Source organism: Notamacropus eugenii, chromosome 1, assembly GCF_028372415.1.
Source record: "Notamacropus eugenii isolate mMacEug1 chromosome 1, mMacEug1.pri_v2, whole genome shotgun sequence".
NCBI lineage: Eukaryota > Metazoa > Chordata > Mammalia > Diprotodontia > Macropodidae > Notamacropus > Notamacropus eugenii.
Window position 1 is genome coordinate 713,854,279 of NC_092872.1, and position 27,189 is coordinate 713,881,467.

The 27,189-nt window shown below is 44.8% G+C and overlaps 1 protein-coding gene across 3 annotated transcripts; it reads left to right on the top strand.

Annotated features, from left to right (window-relative positions):
- The first annotated feature begins 1,873 nt into the window (after nt 1-1,873).
- Nucleotides 1,874-27,189, top strand: LOC140521495 (C-type lectin domain family 18 member A-like). Of its 3 annotated transcripts, none has more exons than XM_072636561.1 (12): nt 1,874-2,338; nt 3,775-3,866; nt 12,417-12,650; nt 14,530-14,627; nt 15,258-15,379; nt 15,657-15,764; nt 19,390-19,482; nt 20,037-20,143; nt 22,166-22,295; nt 22,852-22,948; nt 25,077-25,168; nt 25,772-26,860. In XM_072636561.1, the coding sequence occupies exons 1-12, from the start codon at nt 2,221-2,223 to the stop codon at nt 25,807-25,809; spliced, it is 1,329 nt and encodes a 442-aa protein (XP_072492662.1). In that variant the 5' UTR covers nt 1,874-2,220; the 3' UTR covers nt 25,810-26,860. The 3 variants fall into 3 exon arrangements, with proteins under 3 accessions (XP_072492662.1, XP_072492664.1, XP_072492663.1); XM_072636563.1 differs by lacking the exon at nt 25,772-26,860 and adding an exon at nt 26,894-27,189 and having other exon boundaries at nt 1,894-2,338; XM_072636562.1 differs by having other exon boundaries at nt 1,894-2,338; nt 25,707-26,860.

The window sequence follows — 27,189 nt, forward strand, 5'->3', positions numbered from 1 at the left end:
CGACATGGAAGACCATTGCCCTAAAAAGGGTCATTATTATCTTGGGCCCTGGCTCTCTGGCCCTGGGTCTGTCAGCCTGGAAGGGGAGAGGAGTTGGCAAGGGATTGAGTGAGAGGCTTGAGGTCAGAGTTTCTGCCAAGTCTGCCCAGCCCCACACACTGTGCCCATTCAAAGGAAAAGAATCACCCATTCACACCCAGTGGGGAATTGCTGGCAATGCCTGCTTCTCTATCAGAGAGGGAATGGTGCTCTCTGCTGGTGAGAAGTAGGAGTGGGTTGCGTCTCCGTGGGACACACACCTGGTGCTCATCCTCCCCAATTCTGGGCCATGAGGTCAGCAGGTCTGAGATGAAGGGACCTCAGGTGACTTTAGACACGTAGCCCAAGCCTATATTTTAGAGATAAAGACCCCAAGCCCGCAGTCCATGTGTCAAAGTCAGGATTTAAACTCGGGTCCTCAGACTGGACCACTCCTCCTTGGCTCCAGGTGAATGGAGGAGCGAATTTCCCTTCGGATAACGTTGTAGAAGTCTCCACTAGAATTTCCTTTTAGAAGTTATTAGGCTACTCTGAACAGAATGGTACAAGCAATTTCATTCAAAAATGTCATCATGTCCACAAGATCTCAAAAGAGCTTTTAAGTAGTTTTGGTAATTAATATGAAAGAATTTTGGGGGAGGGGAGAGGGCAAAGAATCTTAAATTCTGACCTTGCCAAGAGCTAAAAACAACAGGGTAGAAAGGAAACTTTCTTGTTTCTAAGTGGCAAGACTGGTTGTCCCTGGGCTGGTATGGACATTGCAGCATGGGTATCTAGCCTCCCGGGGTCTGTTCTTGAACACGCGCAGACAACCAGCCCCTCCTCTCTCCCCGGCCACCCCCTACCACAGAGCAGAGAGCTGTGGACCAGGAGTCCTAGCTTGCAGCCCTGCAAGGCAAATCACTGATCGTCCTCCCTTTGGGGAGCCGAATGAGGGGGAACCCACCTTCCACTGTGACATTTTGGGCCCCAGGAAGGGGAAGGAGAAATGACGAGCATTTAGGTCCCCTTCATGTGCCAGGCAGCATCTCATTTGACATGGGGGTTGGATTTGTGGCCCAAGTGCCCTTCCACCCCAAGCAAGATCCTCCAGGTCATCTGTCCCCAGACCCTAGAAGCACCAAGGAAACACGGCCCCCCAGCCTGGCTCAGGGCAGTGATGCCTGGAACAGCTCTTTGTTAGACTCAGCCCCGACTTTACCTGTCTTTTTTTCCTGTTCCTCTTAAGACTTTTTTCTTGCCACCTCCCAGGGGCCCCACATCACAGAACTGAACCAGGCCCCAGTTCCCTTCCTCTGTGACCTCGACAATCTAGATTCAAATGAGTGCTGAGGCAGCCCCTCTGCTCCCACCTCGGCTGCCCCTTGGCACCAGTACAATCCTGACCCTGCTCCAGTCTGCCTCATCCTCCTTGTATTGTTACCTTCCTCCCACCTCCAACATTCCCTTCCCAGGCCTCCCAGTAGCTGGGTCCTTCCAACCTTGGGAGGGGAGATGTCTGCCCTTTTCAGATGGCACACGGTGTGCTGTTACCTTCTGCTCATGTTTAATTCATGGCAAAGTTGGGTTGAGGTTCCTGGGAAAGAGAAGAACTCCCTTGGGGTCTTGCCCAGTCCTTCCAGTCTCCCACCGTAACTGACTCTCCTAATACCCAATATAACTCTTTGACTTGGGGGGGAAGTTTAGGGGGTACCCCCTGGCAGAAGCTGGTGAATGGGCTCAGATGCTGTAGCAAGCACCCCTCGCTTCTGCCATCCATTCATTAATCCACTGCCTTGGAATGTCTTCCAGCCAATCAGCAGGGACCTCTGGGACGCCCCAGCATTCTAATAACGCTCCAGTGATTAGCAAGGGCCGGGTCAGTGCACACTGGGCTGGGTGGACAGGCAGGGAGGACCCAGGGCTTTCTGCAGGCTCTCTCTGTCTCGATTTTGCCTCTCTCCTTTCAAAAAGCCAACAACTGTTTGGACAGAGAGAGTGATTACTCAACAGCCTCTCCCTTTTGTCTCCCCCTGCCCAGCCCAGACTGTCTAAAGTTTTGAATAGACCTTAGTGCTCGGGATCCTGCTCTGGGAAAAGCAACAAGAAAACAGAGACGGGCACAGCTCTGAGCCCCAGTGACGCTCTCACTGTCTTGCTCTGCCCAGCCCTGTACTAGTGCCCAAGTGGGAGCTGTCCCACATGCAGGGACCATGGGGATTGGGCCGGAGGCTCCTGACCTTGTTCCTGACTTTTCTGCACTTTACCTGGGCAGAAATCCAAACACTCCAACTGCAGAAGGAGGTGCCTCTATATCAAGGTAATGGGGGTTGGAATTTTTGGAAGTTTGGGCTGTGGAGGAAAAGAGAGGAAGAGGATGGGATGCAGGGAGCCCTCTCCTTCCCAGGGCACGGGCCTGATCCCCTAGGGACTACTTCATTGGATTTCTCCGGATGGGATAGTGATAGCAGAGCCTGCATGATCAGCGGAGGCTGGAAGCCAGAGGGTCCAGGAAGGATCGAGATAGAATGGTGGCCCACCACCTAGCCCCTCTGCTGTGCTTGATCCTGCGGCCTCTCAAGCCCAGAGGCACTCGGACCCATTCCAAGGCTGGGCTTGATTCAGTTTAGCTTTCTGATTTGAAATAAACAAGCCTGGAGTTCTAGGGGAGACAAGTTTGGGAAGTGTCCTTTCATTGGGGGCTGAGAACTCAGCTTTCAAGGGTCCCCCTTCCCCTTGTTCTGGGCTGTCTGTCTCCACATTCCCTTCAGGTGGAAGTAGATGGTCCAAGAAGAGGAAATCCAGGACACAGGCTGGGGTAGTGGAGGTAGAAACATTTCAATTAATGGGATCATAGATTTAGAGCCAGAAGGAACCTTGGGGACAGCTGACCCATGCCCTTTCCCATTTTGTAGAGGAGGCTGAAGTTTAAAGGTTAAGTGACTTGCCCAAAGTCACAGAGATGAAAAAGTCAGGATTCAAACACACTTTAAAATCTAGTATTTTTTTTTTTCCCCACTTGAAGCTTGCTGGAGAAGTCAGCTAGATCTATGCAAACCATATGCAAATCAGATCTCTCTATATGCAGATTTCTGGGGAGTTGGGGTTGGAGGATTTCATGCATTCAGATGTCAGGACTCCTAATCTGGAAGCAGCATTCCTCCCATCTCCCAGGGCCTGCAGCTTGGATTCTTCAGCTCCCCTGTTTCCTAGATTGTTTCTGTGGGGCCCCCCTGATCCATGTGTGAGCTGGAAGGAGGGGCAGGGAGTGGTCCTGAGAATCCCATCCCAGCTTAGCTGTGTATCCTGGGGGTTCCAAAAGGAGTCACTGCCTATGGGTCCTCATATGGACAGTCTTTTGAGCTTCCCTATATTCCTCAGGTCCTTCAGGACGATGTACCCAATCTCTTCTGACCTCTACTATTCCCTAAATGCTCTCCAAGAAAGAAAAGCCTTGTAGCCTCAGCCTCTGGCCCCCCTCTCTGTCTCTGTCTCTGTCTCCATCCCTTTGTGTCCTGCTTCCAATGAGAGGTTTCTCTTCCCCACCCCTTTCTCCTCCATGTCTCCCCCTTCCCCATCACCATGGAGATCTGCCTGCCTCCTGTTGCAATCTGGGAGACAAGTGTCGAGGCCCTGCTGCTCCAGGAGACCTGCTGGGCTCTGGGCTTTGAATCAGCCTCCCTGCATCCTTGACTGACTCTGGCCCTTCTGTCTGTCTGTCTCTGTCTCCCTTTGCTCCATCACTGCCCATCCCAGCCCTGAGCTTGAAGGAAAGTTTCTTGCTTCTTGCCCTACACAACAGATTTCGGAGCAAGGTCCACCCGCCCGCTGCCAACATGCAGAGGATGGTGAGTAGTCAAAATAATTAATAATAAAAATGACAGCTAGCATTTGCATAGCTAAATCCTGGATTAGTATAAAATTTTGACTTCCCTGAAGTGACAGCATATATTCAAATTCACACTATCTAAAGTTATAAGTATATAAAATATCATTGTTGGTTCCAGCCCAACACAAATGCTCAGTGAAAATTCCAACAATGCAAAGACCCGAATGCCGGCAGCCTGGTTATTTGCACTAATCAGGACTTGGCTGTTTTTTCATATCGTAATCACAAGTCCATAACCTTTTTTCTGTCTCCTTACTCCACTAGGGAAAGGCTTCCCCATCCCACCTCACTCTCCCTAGCTCCAGAATTGACCTAAAGGGGCTGGAAAAAAGGCAGTGAGGACAACCCAAGATGTTATAAAATAGAACCCCAGCATGAGGAAGCCTAAAGGAATTGAGTGTTTGTTTATTATAAAGAAAAAGCTCAATTCCATCCAATTCAACAAAAAATTAACTAAATACCTACTGTGTGGAGGTTGAGAGCTGGCTAAGTCATGGAGGAGAAGCGAAATTTAGCATATCTGCCCTCAGGGAATTGACAGACTAGCAAGGATGGTCTGTAATCTGTCAACAAGAATTATTTAGGTTCTGAGTTTACAAGGAAAAAGCAAAAAAATGGTTCTTGTCTTCAAGGATCTTATATTCTAACACAAAAGGGGTCAATGTGTGCATTTAGAAATAATTATGTATATTTATTCAGATATATAATATACATATGTATAGGTGTATGCATGTGTGTGTGTACACACACACAAGTCATGTGAACAAAATGAATGCAAGGCAGCTGGGGGAGGGAGGGCATCAGCTGCTGGGTGGTTCAGAAAGCCATGGTATCTTAACTGACTCCATTTAAGTCATCTGGGTTCTCTGCATACTGTAGAGACTTGATGTTTGTTGAATGAATAATAAATATAAAATACTGTGAGAGTGCATTGGAGGGGCTCAAACAAAGGCTATGTGAGGTCTGAGAGAGAGTGAGGGTGGCTATGGAATACATCAATGACTTCTCCCTGTTCCTCAGTTAAACTTAAGGTGTTACGCAGTCTCTAATTCCACTGAGGCTGGGTTGGCATTGAAGCAGTCAGCTTTCTCATGAAGGAAGTCTGTTGAGCTCGTCACTGAGGGGAGCACACGGATCTCCTCTCCTGGGGGACAGTTGGGGTGAACCTCTCTATCTGCTTGTCTGACCCAGTCCTGCCTGGAGTAGGAGGAATGGAAAAGGACCTCATCCCACCTCCTGTGAACCGAGACAGGGAGTGGCCTGGTAATGTTGGCCTCAATATGCAGGTGATGAGGCCTTATGTTCTCCTGCAGAGATCCAGGAGCCCTACACTCTGGGGCCAGGCCTAGGGCCCCAGGCTTGCTTCTCCCTCTCCCCACTCCCTGGTGGCTGAGCTCTCCGTGCTTAGCTCCAGACCTCACACTTCATTGACCCTGTCAGAATTAGTTCCAGTTAGGGGGGATTGTGTGTGGGGGTTGGGGGTGGGAAGAGTGGGAGAGGAGGGGCATCTGATGATCTCAGAAGGATGGATACTTCCTGCCCCTGTAGCAAATAAAAATAGCTGGCATTTATATAACAACTAGCACCATATATATATTATCTCATTTGATCCTCACAACACCCCTTCCCAGACACAGCCTCCTTTCTGGAGCCAGATGGATACTGGACAGACTATGGAGCTAGGGGTCAGTGTGGCAGTGAGAGAGAGAGAGAGCAGAGTCGGCTTCTCCACATGGGAACCATATATTTGAACCCAAGGAGGAAGCCATGGCAAGGTCATTGGGTGGAACTGGTTTCTTGGGGTGCCCTTCCTGAACCAATCATCCTGGGGACCTCTCATATGATCCTAGAGGCCCACACCCAGCTCATTTGTCTAGCTTGACCCTCACTTGGCTTCAGAGATGGGGTGTCAGTAAGTGATGAAAGCAAGGATGGTCCAGCGGGCAGGAGACCAGGGAACTATGGAGAATTCTAATTAGTGTAAACAGCCCAAGGAGGGCTTGGTCAAGGGGACCAGGGATAGCTGAGTCTACCTCTTACATCAACCAGGAGCTTCTGAAGTGGGGTCGCCCCTGTAGCTCCCTCTCTCTATGGTTTGCTCTCTCCTTGGAAGATTCCTTGAGTGTTTGTGTCTACCTGGGCTTCCAGGCTGAGATTTTTTTCTACTACAAGGGCTGGGAGGGAAGAGACTTGAACAGCCTCCTGATTTCCCTGATGCCTGGGAGGAGGGAAGGCATCCAACTACAATTTCAAATGAGAGAGACTCTAGGCAAGGGTACCTGAAGCCCACCCTGGCTTTGTCCATGGGGGAGATGCCCAGAGAAGGTGTTACCCTCACGTTCTAGTCCCAAAGAGACCTTCCACCTGACCCAGGGTGAGTAAAGGCAGGGGCACGAACTTGCTAAGGCCCCAAGGTTCTTGCTCCTGGACCATGGTACTATTATTAACTAGGCCCTGGCTGTGGGGAGCTCCCAAAGGGTGGGAGGGGTTTTCCCTGTCTGCTTCCCTAGTGAGTGAGCATTCACAGTCACCATCCAGCTGGCTGGGTCAGCCCCCAGCTGTGGAGGCTGGGAGACAGGCCATAAATGCCTTCCCAGCTCAGCAATGACCTTGAATGCCTGGAGGTGAAGTTCCCAGGAGGTGGGGGTGGGAGAATCCTGTCTCCTTCATTCCCAGGTCTTCTCTCCCTCTCCTGTTGCTAAATTCACTTGAGCCTCCTTGGTATACATACTCCCAGAATCAGGGTCACCACCAAGGTCAAAGGACCTGGAGCTGTCCATGGTAGAATGTATCCACTGAAGTTACCCACACACTGTATACCACCAGACACACCTATTAACCTTCACATGCACACACTCAAAGCCCCCTGCACCAGCACCATTAATATTCTAACCCCCACACATAACCTACCTCCTCCTGCAAACTCCTGTAAATACAAGCCTCACCACTTGTATACACAAACATACACACACACAGACATATACATATATACATACACACACGCAAATACATTCCTCCTTACCTCTATAAATCCTCTTCACATACACATACTGACCACTCACAAACCCATACACATACTTACTTTATTTTATTTCCAGTTCCAAATTATCTCCCTCTCTTCTCCTCGCCCCCAGCCATGGAGAAAGCAAGAAAAACAAGAGCCTTTGTAAACATATATAGTCATGTAAAATAAATTCCTGCACTAGCCATGTCAAGAAGGAGATGGAAGAGGAGGAGGAGGAGAAAAAGAAAAAAAGACAGAAAAATATATTTCAGTGTGCACTCTGAGTCTATCGGTTCTCTATCTGGAGATGTATAACAAGTTTCATCATGAGTCATATGAAATTGTGATTGGTCATTACCTTGATCAGAGATACTAAGTCTTTCAAAATTGATGATAATAAGTTGCTCTTTTGGTTCTGCTAACTTCATTTTGTTCACATGAGTCCCCCCAGATTTTTTCTGACACTATCCCTTCATAATTTCCTATAATATAATAGTATTCCATTGCATTCATATACCGTAACTTGTCCAACCATTCCTTGACTGATGGACATCTCCTCAGTTTCTATTTCTTTGCCACCACAAAAAAAAAGAGCCGCCATAAATATTTTTGTGCACATAGGTCCTTTCTCTCTATCTTTGATCTCTTTGAGGCACAGACATAATAGTGGAATTGCTGGGTCAAAGGATATGCACAGTTTTAACACTTTTGGGGACTAATTCTAAATTATTTTTCAAAATGGTTGAACTAATTCATAGTTCCACAATCCAAACATTAGTGTCCCTGTTTTCTCATAGCCCATCCAGCACTTATCATTTCCTTTTTTTTATTATCTTAGCCAATCTGACAGGTATGTGTGGTACCTCAGAGTTGCTTTAGTTTGCATTTCTCTAAGTACTGGTAATTTATAATATTTTTTTATATGGAGATTAAGATTTTTGATTTCTTCCTTTGGAAACTTCCTATGACCATTTGTCAATTGATGAATGGCTTTTCTTCTTTTAAATTTGAATCAATTTCCTCTATATCTTAGAAACTTATCAGAGAAATTGTTGCAAAGATTCCCCCCCAAAAAAATTTCCTTATTTTCTTTTAATTTTAGCTGCATTGATTTTGATCTCTTTTGGGGGTAAATTTTATGCAATCAAAATTATGCTTTTTGCTTTCTGTGGACCTCTCTCTTTAGACACAAACTCTTCCTCTATCCATAGATCTGCCAGGTAATTTCTTCAACTCTCCACTAATTTGTTTATGATGTTGTCCTTTTTCACTAAATCAGATAGTCATTTTGAGTTGCAAGATGTTGGTCTATGCCTTGGCCTCTGTCAGACTCCTTTGCTATCTTCCCAATAGCTTTTGCTGAATAGCTAGGATCTTTGGGTTTATCAAACAGTGCTCATTTGTTAGTGCCTATTGAGTTGCTAACCTGTTCAGCTGATCAGTCTCTCTATTTCTTCCCCAGTACCAAATGGTTTTGATGATTTTGTAGTGGTTTATAGTGCTTTGAAACCTGATACAGCTAGGTCACAGACCTTAGCATTTAAAAAACTGATTCCTTTGGTATTCCTGACCTTTTGTTCTTCCAGATGAGTTTTATTATTTTTTTCTAATGCTATAAAATAATTCTTTAAGGGAAGTTTGATTGGCATGATACTGAATAAGTAACTTTATTTAGGTAATGTAATTTTTGTATTATGTTGGCCCGGGTGCAATGAATATTTCTCTAGTTATTTAGAACTGTCTTTATTTGTCTTGGCAAGTATTTTATACTGTCTGTAGTTATTTTAAATATTTCTCTTTCTAGTTCTTCCTACTGGATATTGTTGGCAATATACAGAAATATGGATGATTTGTGGGTTTATTTTATATCTTGCAACTTTGTTGATTTTGATTAGTTTTTTTTAGTTGACTCTCTAGAGTTCTCCAAGTAAACCATCTTATCATCTGCCAAAAAACATATCTTTGATAAAAAAAAATTATTTTGAACTGAACCAATGCCAAAGAAAAGGAACATTTCCATAGTCATAGTAGAATGAGGGTTGCACATGAATTTGTGACTATTATATGCTGCTGGCTTTTCTTTTTGAGTGTAGAGCAGGCTCTGGAGCTATTATCCCAAACCCCCATTTATATTGGCCAGAGGGAAGTTGCTCCTTCTCGCCTCCAAGTGTCTCTGATTTGGAGAGGACGATGTTTGAAAGCTTTTGTTCATAAGCTCCAAACAGCGCGCCTCCCCCATTGATTATCCTTTGATATCAACTGGCCGACCAGATACTACTAGCTTTAAGAAATGTGTATTTGGCCTCATTTCTAAAATATATAGAGAACTGAGTCAAATGTACAAGAATACAAGTCATTCCCCAATTGATAAATGGTCAAAGGATATGAACAGGCAGTTTTCAGAGGAAGAAATTAAAGCTATCTATAGTCATATGAAAAAATGCTCTAAATCACTATCGATTAGAGAGATGCAAACCAAAACAACTCTGAGGTACCACATCACCCCTGTCAGATTGGCTAAGATGACAGAACGGGAAAATGATAAATCTTGGAGAGGATATAGGAGAGTTGGAACACTAATTCATTGTTGGTGGAGCTGTGAGCTGATCCAACCATTCTGGAGAGTGATTTGGAACTATGACCAAAGGGCTTCAAAAATATGCATACCCTTTGACCCAGCAATACTGCTTCTAGGACTGTATCCCTAAGGGATTAAAAAAATGGGAAAGGGTCCTATATATATACAAAAATATTTATAGCAGCACTTTGTGGTAGTCAAAAACTGGAAATCAAGGGGATGTCCATCAATTGGGAAATGGCTGAATAAATTATGCTATATTGTGCTATAAGAAATGATGAACAAGAAGACTTCAGAGAGACCTGGAAAGACTTATATGATCTGATGCTGAGTGAAAGGAGCAGAACCAGAAGAACTTTGTGCACAGCAACAACCACAGTGTGTGAGAGTTTTTTCTGGTAGACTTGGAACTTCATTGCAATGCAAGGACTTAAAAAAATTCCCAATGATCTTTTAAGGCAAAATGCCTTCCACATCCAGAGAAAGAACTATGGAATTCAATCACAGAATGTAGCAGATCATTTTCTTTTGTATTACGTTTTGGTTTGTTATATGATTTCTCCCATTCATTTTAACTCTTCTACACAACATGACTATAGTGAAAATGTATTTAATAGGAATGTATGTATAGCACCTATATAAAATTGTATGCTGTCTCAGGGAGGGAGGGGAAAAAATCTAAGTTATATGGTAGTGATTATAGAACATTGAAAATAAGTAAAATCAATAAAAAAAAGAAATGTGTATTTGCTAAAGTGGTATAGTAAGAAGTTAGTATAAAACATCCCTTCCCCATCAAAAACAATCTGGGACCTACTGTCCAGCAAGTGTATACAGATTCCAAGGGAAGGTGGGTTCAAGCTTATAGCGCATATAATAAACAGGGTAACTTTTCTTTTCTTCATGGAACCTTCTTAATGCTCCCCCTTAGAAAGACACAATGCTAAATGCTAGAACAAGTCTTTGCTTTGAGGGTCAGCACAAAACTTCATTGATGGTAGTAAGGATCTTTCTATCCTATAGATATTATTCCTATAAACTCTGTCACAATCATTTTAGAATCACAGTAAGAAAAAAAGGAGGAACCTCTAGAGATCATTCAGTACTTAGGTGGAAATGGTTTTATTTCTCACTCTGCAAAGTCCACACAGCCCTGGTCACTTTCAGGGGTGAGGGCTACCAAGAATATCAGAACTTCATCGTGTGGTGCAGCTAGCTTTGGGGGAACTAAAGGAGACAATCCGAGGACACACAGCATGAAATTCACCCTCAAATGAACTTTTAAAGACAAATTCAGTTGTGTGTGTTGGTAGGGAGGAAACTACCATCTGGTTCCTATTTTAACTGATGATCCTTGCTAACTAGTCGCTAAGCTGAGTTGTTGCTACATTGTTGATGAAGTCCACATGCTGTCAGTGCTCTCAGAATCTGGAGATTGAAGTAAATACAAAAGGCGTTTATAAGCATATTTATTTTAAAATTATTTCATTTTAATGAAATTTTACTTCATTTAAAAAAGAAATAAATAAAATGGATTTCTGTGCCCTGAGGCAAAGACCTGTTTACTCCACCTTAGTTGTGGCCCTTTTTGGAGATCTCAGCCTCTCTGGGTATTTATTTTCTTTTTTTAAAAATGAAATTATTTTATTTGTTTTCAGTGTTTGACAATCACTTCCATATATATATATCTTAGATTTTTTCCCCCTCCCTTCCCCTTATTCCCCCTCCCTCCCCACTCCCTCCCTGGAATGGCATACAATCTTATATAGGTTCTACATGTACTTTCCTATTAAATGCATGTTGCATAGAAGAATTAAAATGAATGGGAGAAACCATAAAACAAAACAATACACAACAAAACATAATACAAAAGAAAATGGTCTGTTTCTATCCGAGATCCAATTCCATAGTTCTTTCTCTGGATGTAGAAGGTGTTTTGCCTCAAGAGTCTATTGGAAATTATTTAAGTCCATACATTTCAATGTATAAGTTTACCAGAAATAATAATAATAATAAACTAAGTTCACCAGAAAAATTCCTCGCACACTGTGGTCGTTGCTGTGTACAAAGTTCTCCTGGTTCTGCTCCTTTCCCTCAGCATCAGTTCATATAAATCTTTCCAAGCCTCTCTGAAGTCTTCCTGTTCATCATTTCTCATGGCACAATAGTATTCCATTACATTCGTATACCACAACTTGTTCAGCCATTCCCCAGTTGATGGGCATCCCCTTGATTTCCAGTTTTTGGCCACCACAAAGAGAGCTGCTATAAATATTTTTGTACATGTGGGACCCTTTCCCATTTCTGTGATCTCTTTGGGATAGAGTTCTGGGTATTTATTTTCCATTTACTTCTTAGGCAACATGAATCCTTTCTCCTCATCTATCTTAAGGTATAAGAAAACTGGAAAGGGGTGTGTGTGTGTGTGTGTGTGTGTGTGTGTGTGTGTGTGTGTCTGTATGTGTGTTAGATGGAGTTAGGAGGGGTATAAGATCAGTGAAGAACAACTACAGTCATTTTATGTGCAAGTAGGAGCATATGCCTAGGAGAGGAGAAAAGAGTCTATCTCTGGGACTAGTGGATGGTTACAAAGCAGAAACTGAATTAATTAAATTTAATTATTTTAATTAATTCAATTGAATTAATTAAAGCTAATTTAAAAGGTTCAGGGGTTTTGTGATATATGGTAACTCAGTTCTGGAACTGGATCCAAGGTATGTGGTCTATGGGGAATGTAACGTCATTGTGAATTCGAGATCTTTTCTAGTAGAACAATTATCTTGCTGAGACCTTGAGCTCTGTGCTGCCCGAATAGGTTGACAGGGAGAGTCTGGGTGCTAGACCCATGTGTCTCTCCCCAGCCCCCTACCCCCCACACACTAGAACTCAAAGGGGCCTGCTGTCTTTGTCCTCTGCCTCTTCTGCAGGATTGGAGTGATCAGCTGGCCAGGCTGGCCCAGGAGCAGGCAGCCCGATGTTCAGCCCAGGCCTTGCTCCCTGCCCAGGTCCAGGCCCTGCAGGTGGGCTGGAATGTGCAGCTCCTGCCGGCTGGGGCGGCCTCCTTCACTGATGTGGTCACTTCGTGGTTTCGAGAGGGGCAATGGTATACCTACTCAGCTGCTCAGTGTGCCAGCAACTTGACCTGCGCTCACTACACTCAGGTAGGTGCCCGCTTGGGACCTAGGTGCCCACTTGGGACCCAGGGGCCTGTTTTCCCAGAGATTCCATCCAAATACCAACTCCAGGTCACAGGATAAATAGACCCAGAGCTGGGAATGACCTCAGAGGCCATCTAGTCCAGGTCCCTTATTTTACAAAAGAGGAAGCTGAGGCTCTGGCAGACAAAGTGATTCACTCAGAGTCACATGGGTACAATTAGAATCCATGCCTGCTGAATTCAGTCTTTATTCTTTCCACATCATTGTCTCTTATTGGTGGGAGGGCTTTTTAATCTATAATGAATAGTAAGAGGCAGGGCAGCTAGGTGGTGCAGCCAGGAGTCAAGAAGACCTGAGCTCAAATCTGACCTCAGACACTCACTAGCTGTGTGAACCTGAGCAAGTCACTTCACCCTATTGGCCTCAGTTTCCTCATCTGTAAAATGAGCTAGACAAGGAATTGCCGAGCCACTCCAGTATCTTTGCCAAGTAAATAGGTCACAAAGAGTCCAGCAGGTCTGAAGAACGTACAAGTTCTAATACTAAGAGGCAGTAATAGTGTAGTGGTTAGAAAGCCCTCCCCTAGAGTTTGGAAGGCCGGAGTTCAAGTCTGTCTTCAGACATATTCTGGGTAATTGTCTTTGGGGCAAGTGAACCTCTCATAGCCCTAAGCATCTTTCTAAGGCTATCGTACTAATTATAGCCTTATTTTTTAACTTATTTTAACTTTAAACTTATTTTTTAACACTTATTTTTAAAAAGTTTTTTGAGTTCCAAATTCTCTCCCTGCCTCCTCTCCCTCCCCCAGCCTGTGAGAAGGCAAGCAACAGTTTATCAATTATCCAGACTATAGTCTTAGAATAGCTTCTGATTAACATCAGTAGAGGGAGTTTCCTTATCCGGAGTTCCCTACACCAAAAATATCACTTATCCGGACAAATGTTGATGATGATAGCTAAGAGCACAGGGGGCTGGACTTGCATTCAGGAAGACCTGAGTTCAAATCCTGCCTTTGACACTTACTAGCCTCTGTTTCTTCATCGACGAAATGGGGATATCCTCCATTTCCCAGTGTTGTGAGAGTCAAATGACACACCGTATGTAAGATGCTTTGCAAACCTTTAAATACTACATAAACACTAGCTGTTATTTATGAATAATATTAATTTATAATAAATATATTTACATGTCTGTATAATTTATAATAAATAATATTGTTTAAGATTAAATTAAGAACATGACTCAATTCAGTTAAATGAGCATTTAGTAAGCATCTACTCTCCTGACTCCACCATTTTTTCTTTTTTGGAGGCAATAGGGGTTAAGTGACTTGCCCAGGGGCACACAGTAAGGTCAGATTCGAACTCAAGTTCTCCTGGCTCTAGGGCTGGTGCTCTACCCACTGTACCACCTAGTATACTAAGTCTTACTTTCAGGGCTTTGAGTAAGTCACTTTAACTCTGTAGATCTCAGTTTCCTCATCTATAAAATGGAAAAACTGGACCAGAACATCACTGATGTCCATTCCAGCTCTAAATTCATGCTGTGCAGAGCACCGTGGTCTTCCTAGCCTTTCATGCTCCCTGCCTGCCTTCCTGGGACACTCCACACCATCTTTTCTACCCATTGTTGTTTCTCTTTATTTTCAGATTTCAATTCCAAACCCTTAGGAGGTTTTCCCAGACAAGCTCTACCCAAATCTGTGTGTTGGGGGTGGGGTGGGGGGGAATATGGAAGTTGAGACGTATTCTTCTTTCTGGTTGCCTCTGTGTGGTTCCCAGCTTGAAAGACCCTCACCACATTTGGGGAGACAGAGGATAGGGGTGGTGAGTGGACCATGTTCAGTGACTCTAAGACTGTAGATCCTCTCTTTCACTTTCAGCTCGTGTGGGCCACCTCAAGCCAGTTGGGCTGTGGGAAACACCGGTGCACTGTGGGCCTCATGGACATGGAGGCATTTGCTTGTGCCTATTCTCCTGGGTAAGATCCCCCATATTTGGGTCTGGGGAGATGTTGTCCATCCCACATCTATCCCTCTGGGAATGTTTGTCCTTGTGGGCATCAGACAAAAGGGACTTGTACCTTTTGCAATTTTCCAGTTGTTGTGGGGGGAGGGCGAGAAGGATCAGCCCATAATGAATGTTCTTTACTGGTCCCTCACCCTCCCATCCAGGTCTCCAGATCCTTCAGAGCATCATAGAGTTAGACATGGAGGGCCCCCAGGGACCAGATAGTTGCTGTCATGGCTCCCTTGGGTATCAGTCTGGTGAAACCCATGGACCCCTTCTCAGAATCCTATTTTTAAATGATAAAATAAAATACAAAAGACTACAAAGGGAAACAATTATATTAGAATATAGTTATGATATTTTCAAAAACAAATTCACAGACCCCTCCCCCCTGAAATATATCCACAGGACCTCCAGGTTAAGAATCTTTGATTCTAATCCAACCTTTCCATTTTAGTTGAAGAACTGGGCCCCAGACATAGTTAATGAGTTGACCATGGTTACATATAGAACATGGCACATGGTGGAAGGGTCAGAGGACATATGGCTTCAAACCCAGTGCTCTTTCAACACCCCTGAACCACTGTGTTCTCTCATGCAGGGGCAACTGGGAGATGGATGGGAAGACTATCGTCCCATACAAAAAAGGGGCCTGGTGCTCACTCTGCACTGCTGGCGTCTCAGGCTGTTTCAAAGCCTGGGATCATGGGGGCGGGCTCTGTGGTGAGTCTTCCCCAAGCTCTTCTTGCCCCACCTCCTAGCAGGCATTTCTGGTATATTTTCCTGAAGACCTAGAGGGAGCTAAATCTTCTGGACTGAAGTGATATGCCCATTCTGATGTTTTCTACCCTTTTTCTTTGGTGATATCATCAAAGATCATCATCAGTTCCCAGAAATGCCACCCTGAGAATATTGGCATCTTTGGAGTTGGCCTAGCCTGGTGGGGTTATATGCCGCCCCTAAGTCCCACCCATTCATTCCTTGTGTCCTCTCTGATCAGAGGTACCCAGAAACCCGTGTAGGATGAGTTGCCGGAACAATGGACGTCTCAATGTCAGCACCTGTCACTGTGATTGCCCCCCAGGTTACACCGGCAGGTACTGCCAAGGTGAGAAGGGTCCTTGATATCTGTGGGTAGCACACAGTCTGGCATGAGCAAAGATGGGGCGGCACAGAGAGCCTAGGACTCAGTGTACAGGGGACATCAATGGGCAGTGGCTTTTGGTGGCTTGGATGACAACTCAACAGTATGCAACTGCTAGTCTTGGGACACAAAACAAAATGGAAAATGTTTCTTACCCTTGAAGAACTTCCATACTACTGGCAGGATGCAACATTTACACAAATAGGAGAGACATAGACAGAAAAAGACAGATAGAAAGACAGACACAGAGAAACACACAGAGACAGAGAAAAAACAGTGAAAGGCACAGGGACAGAGATACACAGACACAAGGAGAGAGACAGGGAGAGAAGGATAGATAGAAGGAGGAAGGGATAGAGAGACAAATGAATAAAGAGAGGAAGAAAAAGAAACAGAGATGTGCAGAGAGGAACAGAGAGAGGAAAGGAGAGAGAGAAGGAAGGAGAGAAAGGGGAGGGACAGAGACAGAGGGACAGACAGAAATAGAAAGACAGATACAGAGAAACAAACACAGACAGAGACAGAGAAAAAGAGTAAGAGGGATGAAGACAGAGACACACGGACACAGAGAGACAGAGAGAGAAAAGGAGAGAGATAGGGAGAGAAGGATGGACAAAAGGAGGGAGGGAGGGATGGAGAGACAGACAAAGAGAGGGAGGAAGAAAAAGAGACAGATGCAGATGTACAGAGAGGAATAGAGAGAGGAGAGAAAAGGAGAGAGAAAGAGGAGGGATAGAGAAAGAAGGATGGAGGAAAAGAAGCGACAGACAAAGAGGGAGGTGGGAGAGAGAGAACGAGCCATGGCAGTGAAGATGGTCAGGACAGCCTTCACAGAGGAGGAGGCACCAGAGAGTAGCCTTAAAAGAAGCTAAGGATTCTTAGAGGTCAGGATTATCTAAGTCTCCCTAAGGAAACACACTTGTGACTAGATTTTCTTTTCGTTTGGGGCAAAAGTAGACGGCTTCTTGTTGCTGTTGTTGGTGGTGGTAGTGGTGGTATTTTTTGGGAGATGGCATAGCCACAGAGGAAAGTCTGACTATGGGGCATATCAGGAGACAGGGGACCTGGAGAGACTGGAGGACCCAGGGGAAGGAGAGCCCAAGGACAAGACCCCAGGGGTGGCTACTGTGCTGTCTTTGGGTTGATAAAGCTTCCCAGTAAGGCACAGAGACAGAGGTCACTGTGGGGAGGATGCAGATCTTCCCGGGGAGGAAACCCGAAAAACAAAGTGACTCCTCCAGATGTTGATGCTTGGGGCAAAACCTCACTTACCCTGGGAGGAAGGGTATTCTAAGCATATTCTAAGGAAGAGCTTGTTCAAAATCATGTAACTGAGAGATGGCATGCAGAGTTTGGGAAAAATATGTTGGCCAGTTTGACTGGGCCATAGAATTCATAAAAGGGGATAATGTGAAATAAGTCCAGAAAAATACACTGGAGCCTGATTGTGAAAGAGTTAAATGCAAAGCTAAGAATTTATATTTTATCCTAAAGGTAATAGGGAGCCACTGAAATTCTTGGAAAGGAAAGTCACATGATCAGATCTTGTCCTTTAGGGTTATTTTGACAGCTATGTGAGCAAAAGAGATGGGAAGTAGGAAGTCTAATTTGAAGACTTTTGCTATAGTCAAGGCAAGAGCCAAAAGAAAAAAAGAAAAAGGGGAATGGATTGGAAAGATTTTATGGAAGTAGAATCAATTAGACTTGGCAGAGGGAAAGGGGAGCATCAAGAATGGGTGACAGGAAAGATGGTGATGTCCTTGGAAGAAAGAAGCAAGTTTGGAGACAGAACAGGTTTGGGTTAAAGATAATGAGTTCTGTTTGGGGCATGCTGAGTTGGAGATGTCAATGATGTATTGAGATGGAAATGTCATGTAGGCACTTGACTGTGCAGAGCTTGTAATCAATCAATCAATCAATGTTTACCAAATGTGCCAGGCAGGCAGCTAGGTGGCACAGTGGATAGAGTACCAGGCCTAGACTCAACTTCCTGAGTTCAAATATGACCTCAGACATGTACTAGCTTTGTGACCCTGGGCAAGTCACTTGAACCCTGTTTGCCTCAGTTTCCTCATTTGTAAAATGAGCTGGAGAAGGAAATGGCAAACTATTGCAATATCTTTGTCAAGAAAACCCCAAATGCCATCGTGAAGAGTTGGACATGACTGAAAAAGGGGAAGCACTATGCTAAGCACTGGGAGTACAAAAAGACAGTCCTTGCATTCAAGATTATAGTCTAATGGGGGAGACAACATGAAAACAAACATATAGAGAGCAAGCCATGTAGAGGATGAATAGAAAATGGCAGAAGGAAGGTTACTAGAATTAGTGTTCAAGAGAGACAGTAGATTAAGGTTGGATATATAGATTTAGGAGTCATTTGTAAGGATGTGATATTTTAATAATTGTATGGGTAGTAGACCTTGAATTAGGAGTTAAAATTCTGCTTCAGACACTCATTTGTGGTGTGACCCTTGGCAACACTCTCTGCCTCAGTTTCCCCAAGGGGATAATAATACCTTCTAGGGTTGTTGTGAGGATCAAATAGATATTTGTAAAGGATTTTTCTAACCTTAAAGTGAAAGCTACTATGATTATTATAGCAGAAAAAGATCTAGGATAAAACATAGAAAGCTCCCCAACCCATGATCAGAAGGTGGGATATAGATAACTATCCAGCAAAGACCAAGAAGGTGTGGCTAGACAAGTAGGAGAAGGACCAAGAGAAAGAAACGTCATAGAAGCCAAGGGAGGAGAGGATATTCGAAAGGAAATGGTTGTTATACATCTTCAAATGCAGACAGAAGTAAAAAAGGATGATATCTGAGAAAAGACCATTGGATTATCAATTGAGACAACTGGTCATTTGCAGAAGAGCAGTTTCAGTCCAGGGGTGAAGCAGGCTTCCAGACTGGAAAAGGCTGAAAACTGAGTAGGAGGTGAGGAAGAAGGCAGATGGGGGAGGAAGGCACTGAGCTATAACTGATAATTTCAGAACCTGGGACAACTACCGCCCTGGGCAAGGAATACCAACTAGGGGCAAGAAGCAGGAAATGAGCCCTCAAACTCACTTTGCCATGTGAAAATAATTCAAGAAATAATTAAGATGAATTCAGTTGAGTTGGAGAGAATTAATTACTTGGGTGGCTCAGAGTTGAAAGGCACCCTCAAAGTCATAGGATCCCATGCTTTCTTCTCACCAAAGAGGCTTCCCTCCCACACCATATGCAGGAAGAAAGATAAAATTGTGATCCATATTCACCCCAGAACCAGATGCTGTACTCTGTACCCTCCACTAGCCTTGTCCAGTATTTGAGGGATCCTTCTCCCCCATTTCCTTCTAGTCTGCCTGAGGAGGGATGCCAGTGTTGAATTTTTGACTCCTCTCAACTTTCCATCCTGAGCTGCATATGGTTTTGGGAAGTTACAAGGGTGGACTCTTTTAGAGAGATCAGGGTGGGATTAATACTGACCCAAGCAAAAGGATGTTCTTGGTTGTTAGGACTTTGGAGGCAGGGGTCAGGGATGGGGGGTGGGGGACACTGACCTGGGTCAGGGCCAACTTTCCCATGCTCTGGGTACTTTGCAGTTCGTTGTAGTGTCCGATGTCAACATGGCCGGTTCCGAGAAGAGGAATGTTCCTGTCTCTGCGATGTTGGCTATGGTGGAGCTGAGTGTGCAAGTGAGTATGGATCTTCTTTCAGAACTCAAGGAAGGCAGAACTTGCCTGCTGAAACTTGCCAGGACTCTCTGTGTATGTAGTTTCCTGAGCATGGGAGAAAGGTTCCCTTTCCAGTTTCATTCATGCCTTTTCTCCTTCTCACATTCAGTGGTTCAGCCAAACTGTTCCTCTGGCTGTTGCTTATACATAGCACTCAATCTTCTGTCTCCTTGCCTTTCCACTGTGCCTGGAATGCACTCCCTCTTCTCTTCTACCTCAGAGAATCCTTCTCCCTTCACTTACCACCTTCTACACTGAAGCTTTTCCTGATTCCTCCCAACTGCATCACAAACAACCTCATGTTTATTTTTCTTTGTGTACTGATACATGGACACGCAATCTCCCTTGATAGAATGGAAGCTCCTTGGGGGCAGGGACCAGTCCATTTTTGTTTCTATAGCCCCAGAGCCTTCCCCAGAGCCTGGTGTATATAGTAAGTGCTTATTAAATGCTTGTCAGTCGACTATCAGAGCAGCTCAGGTGCTCCCTGTCCTTACCTCACTCTTCTTTCTCAGTCAAGGTCCAGTTCCCCTTCCATGCCTGTGACCTTTGGATAGATGGCAGCTGCTTCATGATCTCCCCCGAGGCAGACACCTACTATGGAGCCAAGAGTAAATGTCAGGTGAAGCTCTGGATCCCATGGGCCCTGTAGGGTGGGGGTAGGGTCCTGGTCTTCTCGGGGGCCTGAGGGAAAGGTAGCCCCTAGCAAAATGCCTCTTACTGAGTAGACATGATAAATATTTTCTTAATGTGGATCTAAATCCTCCGGGGAAAAGCAAAAGCATCTAAATTGTCTTATGTCATGGAACTAAGCCCCTTTGGTATGATGGCAGGGTCCTCTGCAGTGCTAGACCTTATTCAAGTACTTTTGTCCATTTAGAATGGAATTGACCCATTTTCTCAGGCTAAGATGTGGCTCATGGGAGCCAGCGTGATACAGAAGAAGAAAGGCAGGATTTGGAGTCAGAGTCCTGGCTCTGTCAATTACTACCTTTGTGACCTTGGACAAGTCACGTAACCTCTGTTTGCCTCAGTTTCTTCAACTGTAAAATGGGGATAATAGCACTTACCTTGAAGCATTGTTGTGGGGATCAAATGAGATGCCATATGTAAAGTGCTTAATGCAGGGCTGGCACATAATAGGTATTATAGAAGTGCTTCCCTTCCTCCCTGTATTCTCTTGATTACCAGTCCCAGAGGGTTGTCATCAAGGAAGCTACTTTAGTTTGGTCCATTGTCAATCAGCTTTTAGGAGAATTGGGAGGAACAAGATAACTGCAGATGCAGCCTTGGATCTTAAAAAATTCAAGAGTTCCATAGAAGAGACAAGCTGTCTAACTCAATTTAATTCCACCAATATTAATTACTACATGCTAGGCACACTGCCAAGTGTTGGAGATACAAAGACAGATCAGTCCTTGCCCTGGAGAAACTGACATTTTCCCTGTCAATGTCTGTGCTACCGATTTCTTTCGGTGCTCAAATTGTAGAATTATGTTGAGTAGATTGGGGGTTGTATTGATCAGTTGACAAATAGTCCATTTAAAGACCAAGAAAGACAGAAGACAGCTGGCAGACCCATATATGTATTCTGCTGGTACCTGCACCTGTGTTAGGGAGACTCTAGCATGACAGGAGAAAGACCTCTCCTCACACTCTAATTGTCTAAAAGAAAATCCAGCTTCAGGACAAATGAAAAGGCCTGGACCTCTAAAGGTGCTGCAGTGGTAAGGATGCAAGGCACAGGGGTCCTGAATTAACCTAAGTAGGCCAGACAACTGTTCTGAGGGACTACAGGGCTTAGAGGTAGGACAGGGAAGCCTGAAGGATTTTAGGAGACAATGGCAAGAGACAAGCTAAATCCTGGTGGTCCTCGGTCTCCCTGGAAGGAATAAAATTGTTAACTATCATTCCATCCCATCAGTGATCAGTCAAGAAGTCGAGATGCAGGATAGAGGGTGATGCTCCCTGGCATTCCCATGAGCCCATCTATTGGAGTTAGATACATGGCTGCCTGGTCCCAGGGACTCTCTTGAAGCTTTGTTCTGGGAGGGGGGAAACTGTTAACAATATTAACAATAACTATATTAATAATATCCAGCATTTATAAGGAGCTTTAAGTTTTACAATGTGCTCTGCAAATATTTCATTTGCACCTCCCAACAATCGTGGAAGGTAAGCACTGTTATTATCTTTATTTCATAGATGAGGAAGCTGAGGCAGACAGAAATTAACTGACTTGCCTAGGGTGGCTTAGTTGGCACCCTGTTGGTCCTTGTCCTTCATTCTCAAAGAGGACCATGACAAAAAAGAGGAGATGCCATGACTTGCAAGTGAATTAGATTTAAACGAGGCAGGACTGTGCAAAGTCTTTCTCCTCTGGAGCCATCTGTGTCCAGTGGCAAGATATAGATCAGGATGACTGTAGATGGCCCCCACCAAGTGTCTGAGACATTTAAATTCAAGTCTTCCTGACTCCAAGTCCAGCACTCTATACATTGTGCCATAGTTGGAGAAATTCACTGAGATTTTCTTGGTCTTTTTGAGGGTGGATAATGGGGTCTCAGGGTCTTTCTGAGAAGCCCAGAGATTCCTAGGCTTCCCTGGGTAAGATGATACCAGTGACAGGGCTAGTAACTTTCAGGAGAAGGGTGGAATGCTGGCTCAGATTGAGAACCAAAAAGTCCAGGACATCCTTGCCTTCTACCTGGGACGCCTGGAAACCACCAATGAGGTGACAGATGCTGACTTTGAGACCAGGAACTTCTGGATTGGTGAGCATAGTGGCTGGAAATGACAGGGTAGGAATTGGGCCCTAGAGACTCCCCAGAACCACCCCTGCCACTTAGAGTTCTGTAGTCACACTTAGGGATTCTGGAATAAAGGTGGGTGGATCCTAGAATCCCAGCCATGTGGACATGAGATGGGGATTAGAGCAGGAGATCAGGGAAGATTTAGAACCAGGAGATTAGGAATTGGCTCAGCTATTGGGTCAGTGACCTTCACTGGGAAGGGCTGAGGGGAGAAGAAATGTTTTCCAAACAAGATCATGAAGGTTGATCAAGGGTGCAAAGTTGGGGGGAGTGAAAGAGAGGAGCCAGTGGGTGTGAGGGGCAGAGGTTCAGGGATTTCAGCACTAGGCAGTAGTCCTCAGTGGGCAAAAGCCCTTCAAGGAAGGGAATGATGAAGGAAAAGGGGAGCATGGGGCAAGATAATAAGGCAGTGCCTCCTAATCCCCTCTTCAGAATTGATTTAGGGGGGAAGTAGAGGCAGAAATAGAGACCCCTAAGAGTGACAGATGGCGCAACTGACCTGATGTCTTTACCCAAGGACTGACCTACAAGACTTCCAAGGATTCCTTTCGTTGGGCCACAGGAGAGCGTTACTCCTTCACCAGTTTTGCCTTTGGCCAGCCAGACAACCAGGGGTAAGGGACCATGGGGTAGGGGCAGGAGTATGCTGGTAAATGTTTAACAACCAGCTCTCTGGGGGAATAAAATTCTGTGTGTGTGTGTGTGTGTGTGTGTGTGTGTGTGTACTATATATAGTATAAAACACTATCCTACAATCAGCTCTCAATCCAGTGTTTTGTTGATTGTTTGGACTTCAGAAAGTGATGAAGAAAATGCTAATAATGCAGATTAAACTTAAAAGTATGTTGTGGGTGTGCATGTATATATATATATATACACACGTATATGATATATATAGTTATATATTACATATATAAATTTTTAAGTTTCATATGTTGCCTATTAACTTAAAAGTATGTCAAGGATATATATACATACATATCTCACATTAATGACATAATATGTACTATATATCATATATATACATATCACAGATATGTAATATGTACTACACATGCACAAATATCCATTATGATATACATTATATATAATCCACAGACACACATATACATAGATGTGATGTATATAATACAAAAACTTTTAAAGTTTAATTTACATAATTAATATTTTCTCCATCAGTCTCTCAAGTCTAGACAATCAACAAAACCGTAAGTCAGGAGTGAAGGTGTAGGGTAATTTCAAAGGGGGTAAGGGCCCATCCTGCTAATAGTTTCTATGGGAGGGCTGTCCCAGGGTCAGGGGCCATTCCAGGTTGGATGGTGGCCAAAATCTCCACGCTATCTACTGTCCTGTCTTTGTCCCACCTCACCCTCACACCATCAGCTAATTGACCAGTGTTGCTGTTAAGATGTATGTGTGTTATAGTCCCTGCCCTGAGAGATTTCTTCATTTAACTGGAAAATGAGGCAGGAAAACCAGGAAATAGCTAGAAAACAAGACAAAATAATATTTAATTCAATTTGATTCAACAGATGTTAATTACGTTACAAGACACTGTGCTAGGCTCTGAGCAAAAAATGAAAGTCCCTGCCCTCAAGGGTTTCACATTCTCCTGGGGATACACCTTGGATGTAGAGTAGTAAAATTTGAGAAGGGAGAGAATACCAGCACCTTGGGGGATTAGGAAAGGCTCGGCAGAGATTCCCAGACTTGAAGGAAGGTAAGGATTTTGAAGGCAGGGACTAGGGAGAGTGCATCCTGGGCACAGGAAGCTCTGTGTACATTTAGAGACAGAAGATGGAAGGTTGGGTCTGGAGGAGTAGGGGCCTCGTGGTCAGAACATGGAGCTGGCTCAAGGATGGATATTTGCAAAGTGCCTACTGCGTGGATAGGACCATATGTCTCCAAACTTGCTGTAGTTCGAACATCATCTGGGAGTTTGAGAGTTGGGGGAGGAAGGAGGCAGAACATGGGTCTCAAGGGATCTCAAGAGCCTCATTCCCTAATGGGCTTCCTCTCTAAGATGACCTTCCCAAGTTCCTTTCCCCCATCACAATATTAGCTCTTTAAGGGCAGAAACTGTATTTTTACCTTTCTTAGAATCCCCTTTGCTTAGCATAGGGCTTGGCACAAGGTAAGACCATAATAAATGTCCAAACCATCCACATCCTTGGGCACAGGGCCTCTGTTCTAGAGCCCTGTTCTAGAGCTAGCTAGCTAGTATTTGTAGTGGGAAGTATGCAGAACCCTTTACACGTGTTATTTCATCTGTTCCTCTATCCATTTCTCTCATTCTATCACCACTTTCCCCACCAAGACAGGAGACCTCATCAGCATGGCTAAGCATTGGGGGAGGTGATGGTGGAGTGGGAGTGCTTTGTTGCCTTGAAATTTTTATTGTAAATTTTTCTTACAAAATTGGTGAGAATTTTTCCAGAGTCCTCCTCAAATCCTCTGAAAACAGCTTTGAATGTTGTCAGACTTGGGGTGGGAGGGTGGGAGGCTAGAGACAGAAACAAGAAGGGACTTGCTGGGGGCTGGAGACTTTCAGGATTTAACAGGGTTCTTCTCTCCCTGATCTGGGTCTTAGCAGAGGCAACATCTTCTGCATTAGAGACTGCTTAGCCCCCAGCAGATCTGTAAGTTGAGAGTTGGGGCTGCCTGCCTGCATGCCCCTCATCCCCAAACCTCCACCCAGATCACTCCACATGGCACGATGATCAGTTCTCTGGGACCCTACAGGTTTGGGAACTGCGTGGAGCTGCAGGCATCTGCTGCTTTCAATTGGAATGACCAGCGTTGCAAAACCCGAAACCGCTATATCTGCCAATTTGGTGAGTGGCCCCTTGACCCCCAAGCTGTCCCAGTTCTATTCTTTCCTTCTCCCAGACTTGCTCCGACGGGAGCAGGGCTGCCAAGCAATGAACTCCCAGCTTGGCTCCCTCCCTCCCCCATCATCCTGTCCCTCTACCTCCCTCCTCCATTGGTTGATCCTGGAATTCCTTCCTGGCCCTTCCTTCCCTCTGATTCTGACTGTGAAGGCTCTTCTTTCTAGGTAGACAGCTAGCCCCCCTTGTCTCTTCTTAGTTGTCTAGATCTAGTAGGGCTGTCAGAGGCTCTAGGGAAGTAGGAGAATCCCGAGGTCAGTTCAGGCGTAGAAATGATCTCCTCTCTGCCCTGGGCTGACAGTCTAAAATGATTCTATTATGAAAGTATGTAAAAATAGCAGTCTGGGGGCAACATCGGATCCTCTGGCTAGAACACAGCCAGTGTCCTTGCGGGGGTGGGGGAAATCCACCTCTTCCTTCCTAGGTCTCCTCATGGATGTATCTTTCCCACTGTGAACCTCACTAAATGTGCCCTGCCTTCCAGCCTGGCCCATTTGAAATGGGCTGCCCAAATGGATCCTTGACACTTGGCTCTGGGGTCTTTCACAGCCCAGGAGCACATTTCCCAGTGGGACTTGGAGCCCTGAGGTGGGAGCTCCCATCATCTCTGCCAGCTTCCAGCCCAAACCTCCTTCCCCTGCCCCAAGTCCTTGATACCTCTCTGGAGGCAGATGATTCAGCCAGCTCAGAAGATGATTTTGGATCAAGGTTACCACCCCCTGAAATCTGCTGTGCTCATCTGGCATCTTTGTATCTCCATGAAAGAGTGATCATCAGGGAAGGGGTGTATGTGTGCGTGCGTGTGTGTTTGTTTGTGTGTGTGTGTGTGTGTGTAATTAGCTTGAGGGAAGTCAGTATAGGGCAGGCAGAAGTAACCATTACAGGCCCCTAGTCACTAACCACCCGCTCTTCCCTTTACCCTCTTGGGCACAGGGTAAGAGGGGTTTCTAGGAAAGGTCTTTCTCTTAATGTTTTCTGTTGTGGTATCCTTCCTTTTGTTTCTAATGGTATATAGGGAGAGCCAAGAAATGTGTGCCAGGCTCAGTCCTGGCTATCCTGAAAGGATCCACCTCACACCATCAGCACTGCTCATTAGATCATTCAATGCCCCTGGCAGGAAGCATGGGCAGAGAGATCACTCCCCAAACCCCTCTGTGTGTGTGATAGTAAGTCTGGGTACTAGGACCTGGCTAGTGGTGGTATTGAGCAAGGAACGTAGCAAAGCAGCATCTGGAGACAATTAGAATGTACTTTGTGAAGGAATAAACTAATAAACTTGTTGGTGTTTTCTGTGCTCTTGAAGTTCTCTTGTCTCCTGGCCTGAAGAGTTGAAGGATGTTTTCCCCAGGCTTTGGAATGGGGCCACTTGCTTCTCTTCCACCCCCATCTCTGTACCCACACTTCTGAAGAAGTCACTAGGGGTTAAGGAAGAAATGTAGGGACAGGACAGGATGGGAGATGGGGGGAAGTAGTTTCTCCTAGGTTGAGAGCAGCAGTGTGTGTGTGTGTGTGTGTGTGTGTGTGTGTGTGTGTGTATGATGGTCCCCTTTGGCAGTCACTGTGGTCAAGCCTCAGGACCCCTTCTCTCAATGATGCATTTAAATTCATAAAATAAAATACACAGGAGTACAAAGGAAATCAATTATTTTAAGAAGCATTTTTTCCATTCAGGTTCTTAGACATCCTGAAGTCTATTAACAGACCCAGACTAAGAACTTTTGCTCTTGAACCTGGAGGGACCTAAGCGATGGTACAATTCAGTTGTTTTGAGTTGAAGAAACTCAATGCAGAACAGTTAAAGGACTCATCAAACAAAGTACTTTGAAACCAGATCCTATCATGCAATAGAAAGAGCGCTTGGTTTGTAGTTTGTGACTCTGGGTTCTGATTCTGGCTCTGTCACTCAATACCTATGTGACCTTGGGTAAGTCACTTAATCAATCAATAAACATTTGTTTAAAAAAAAA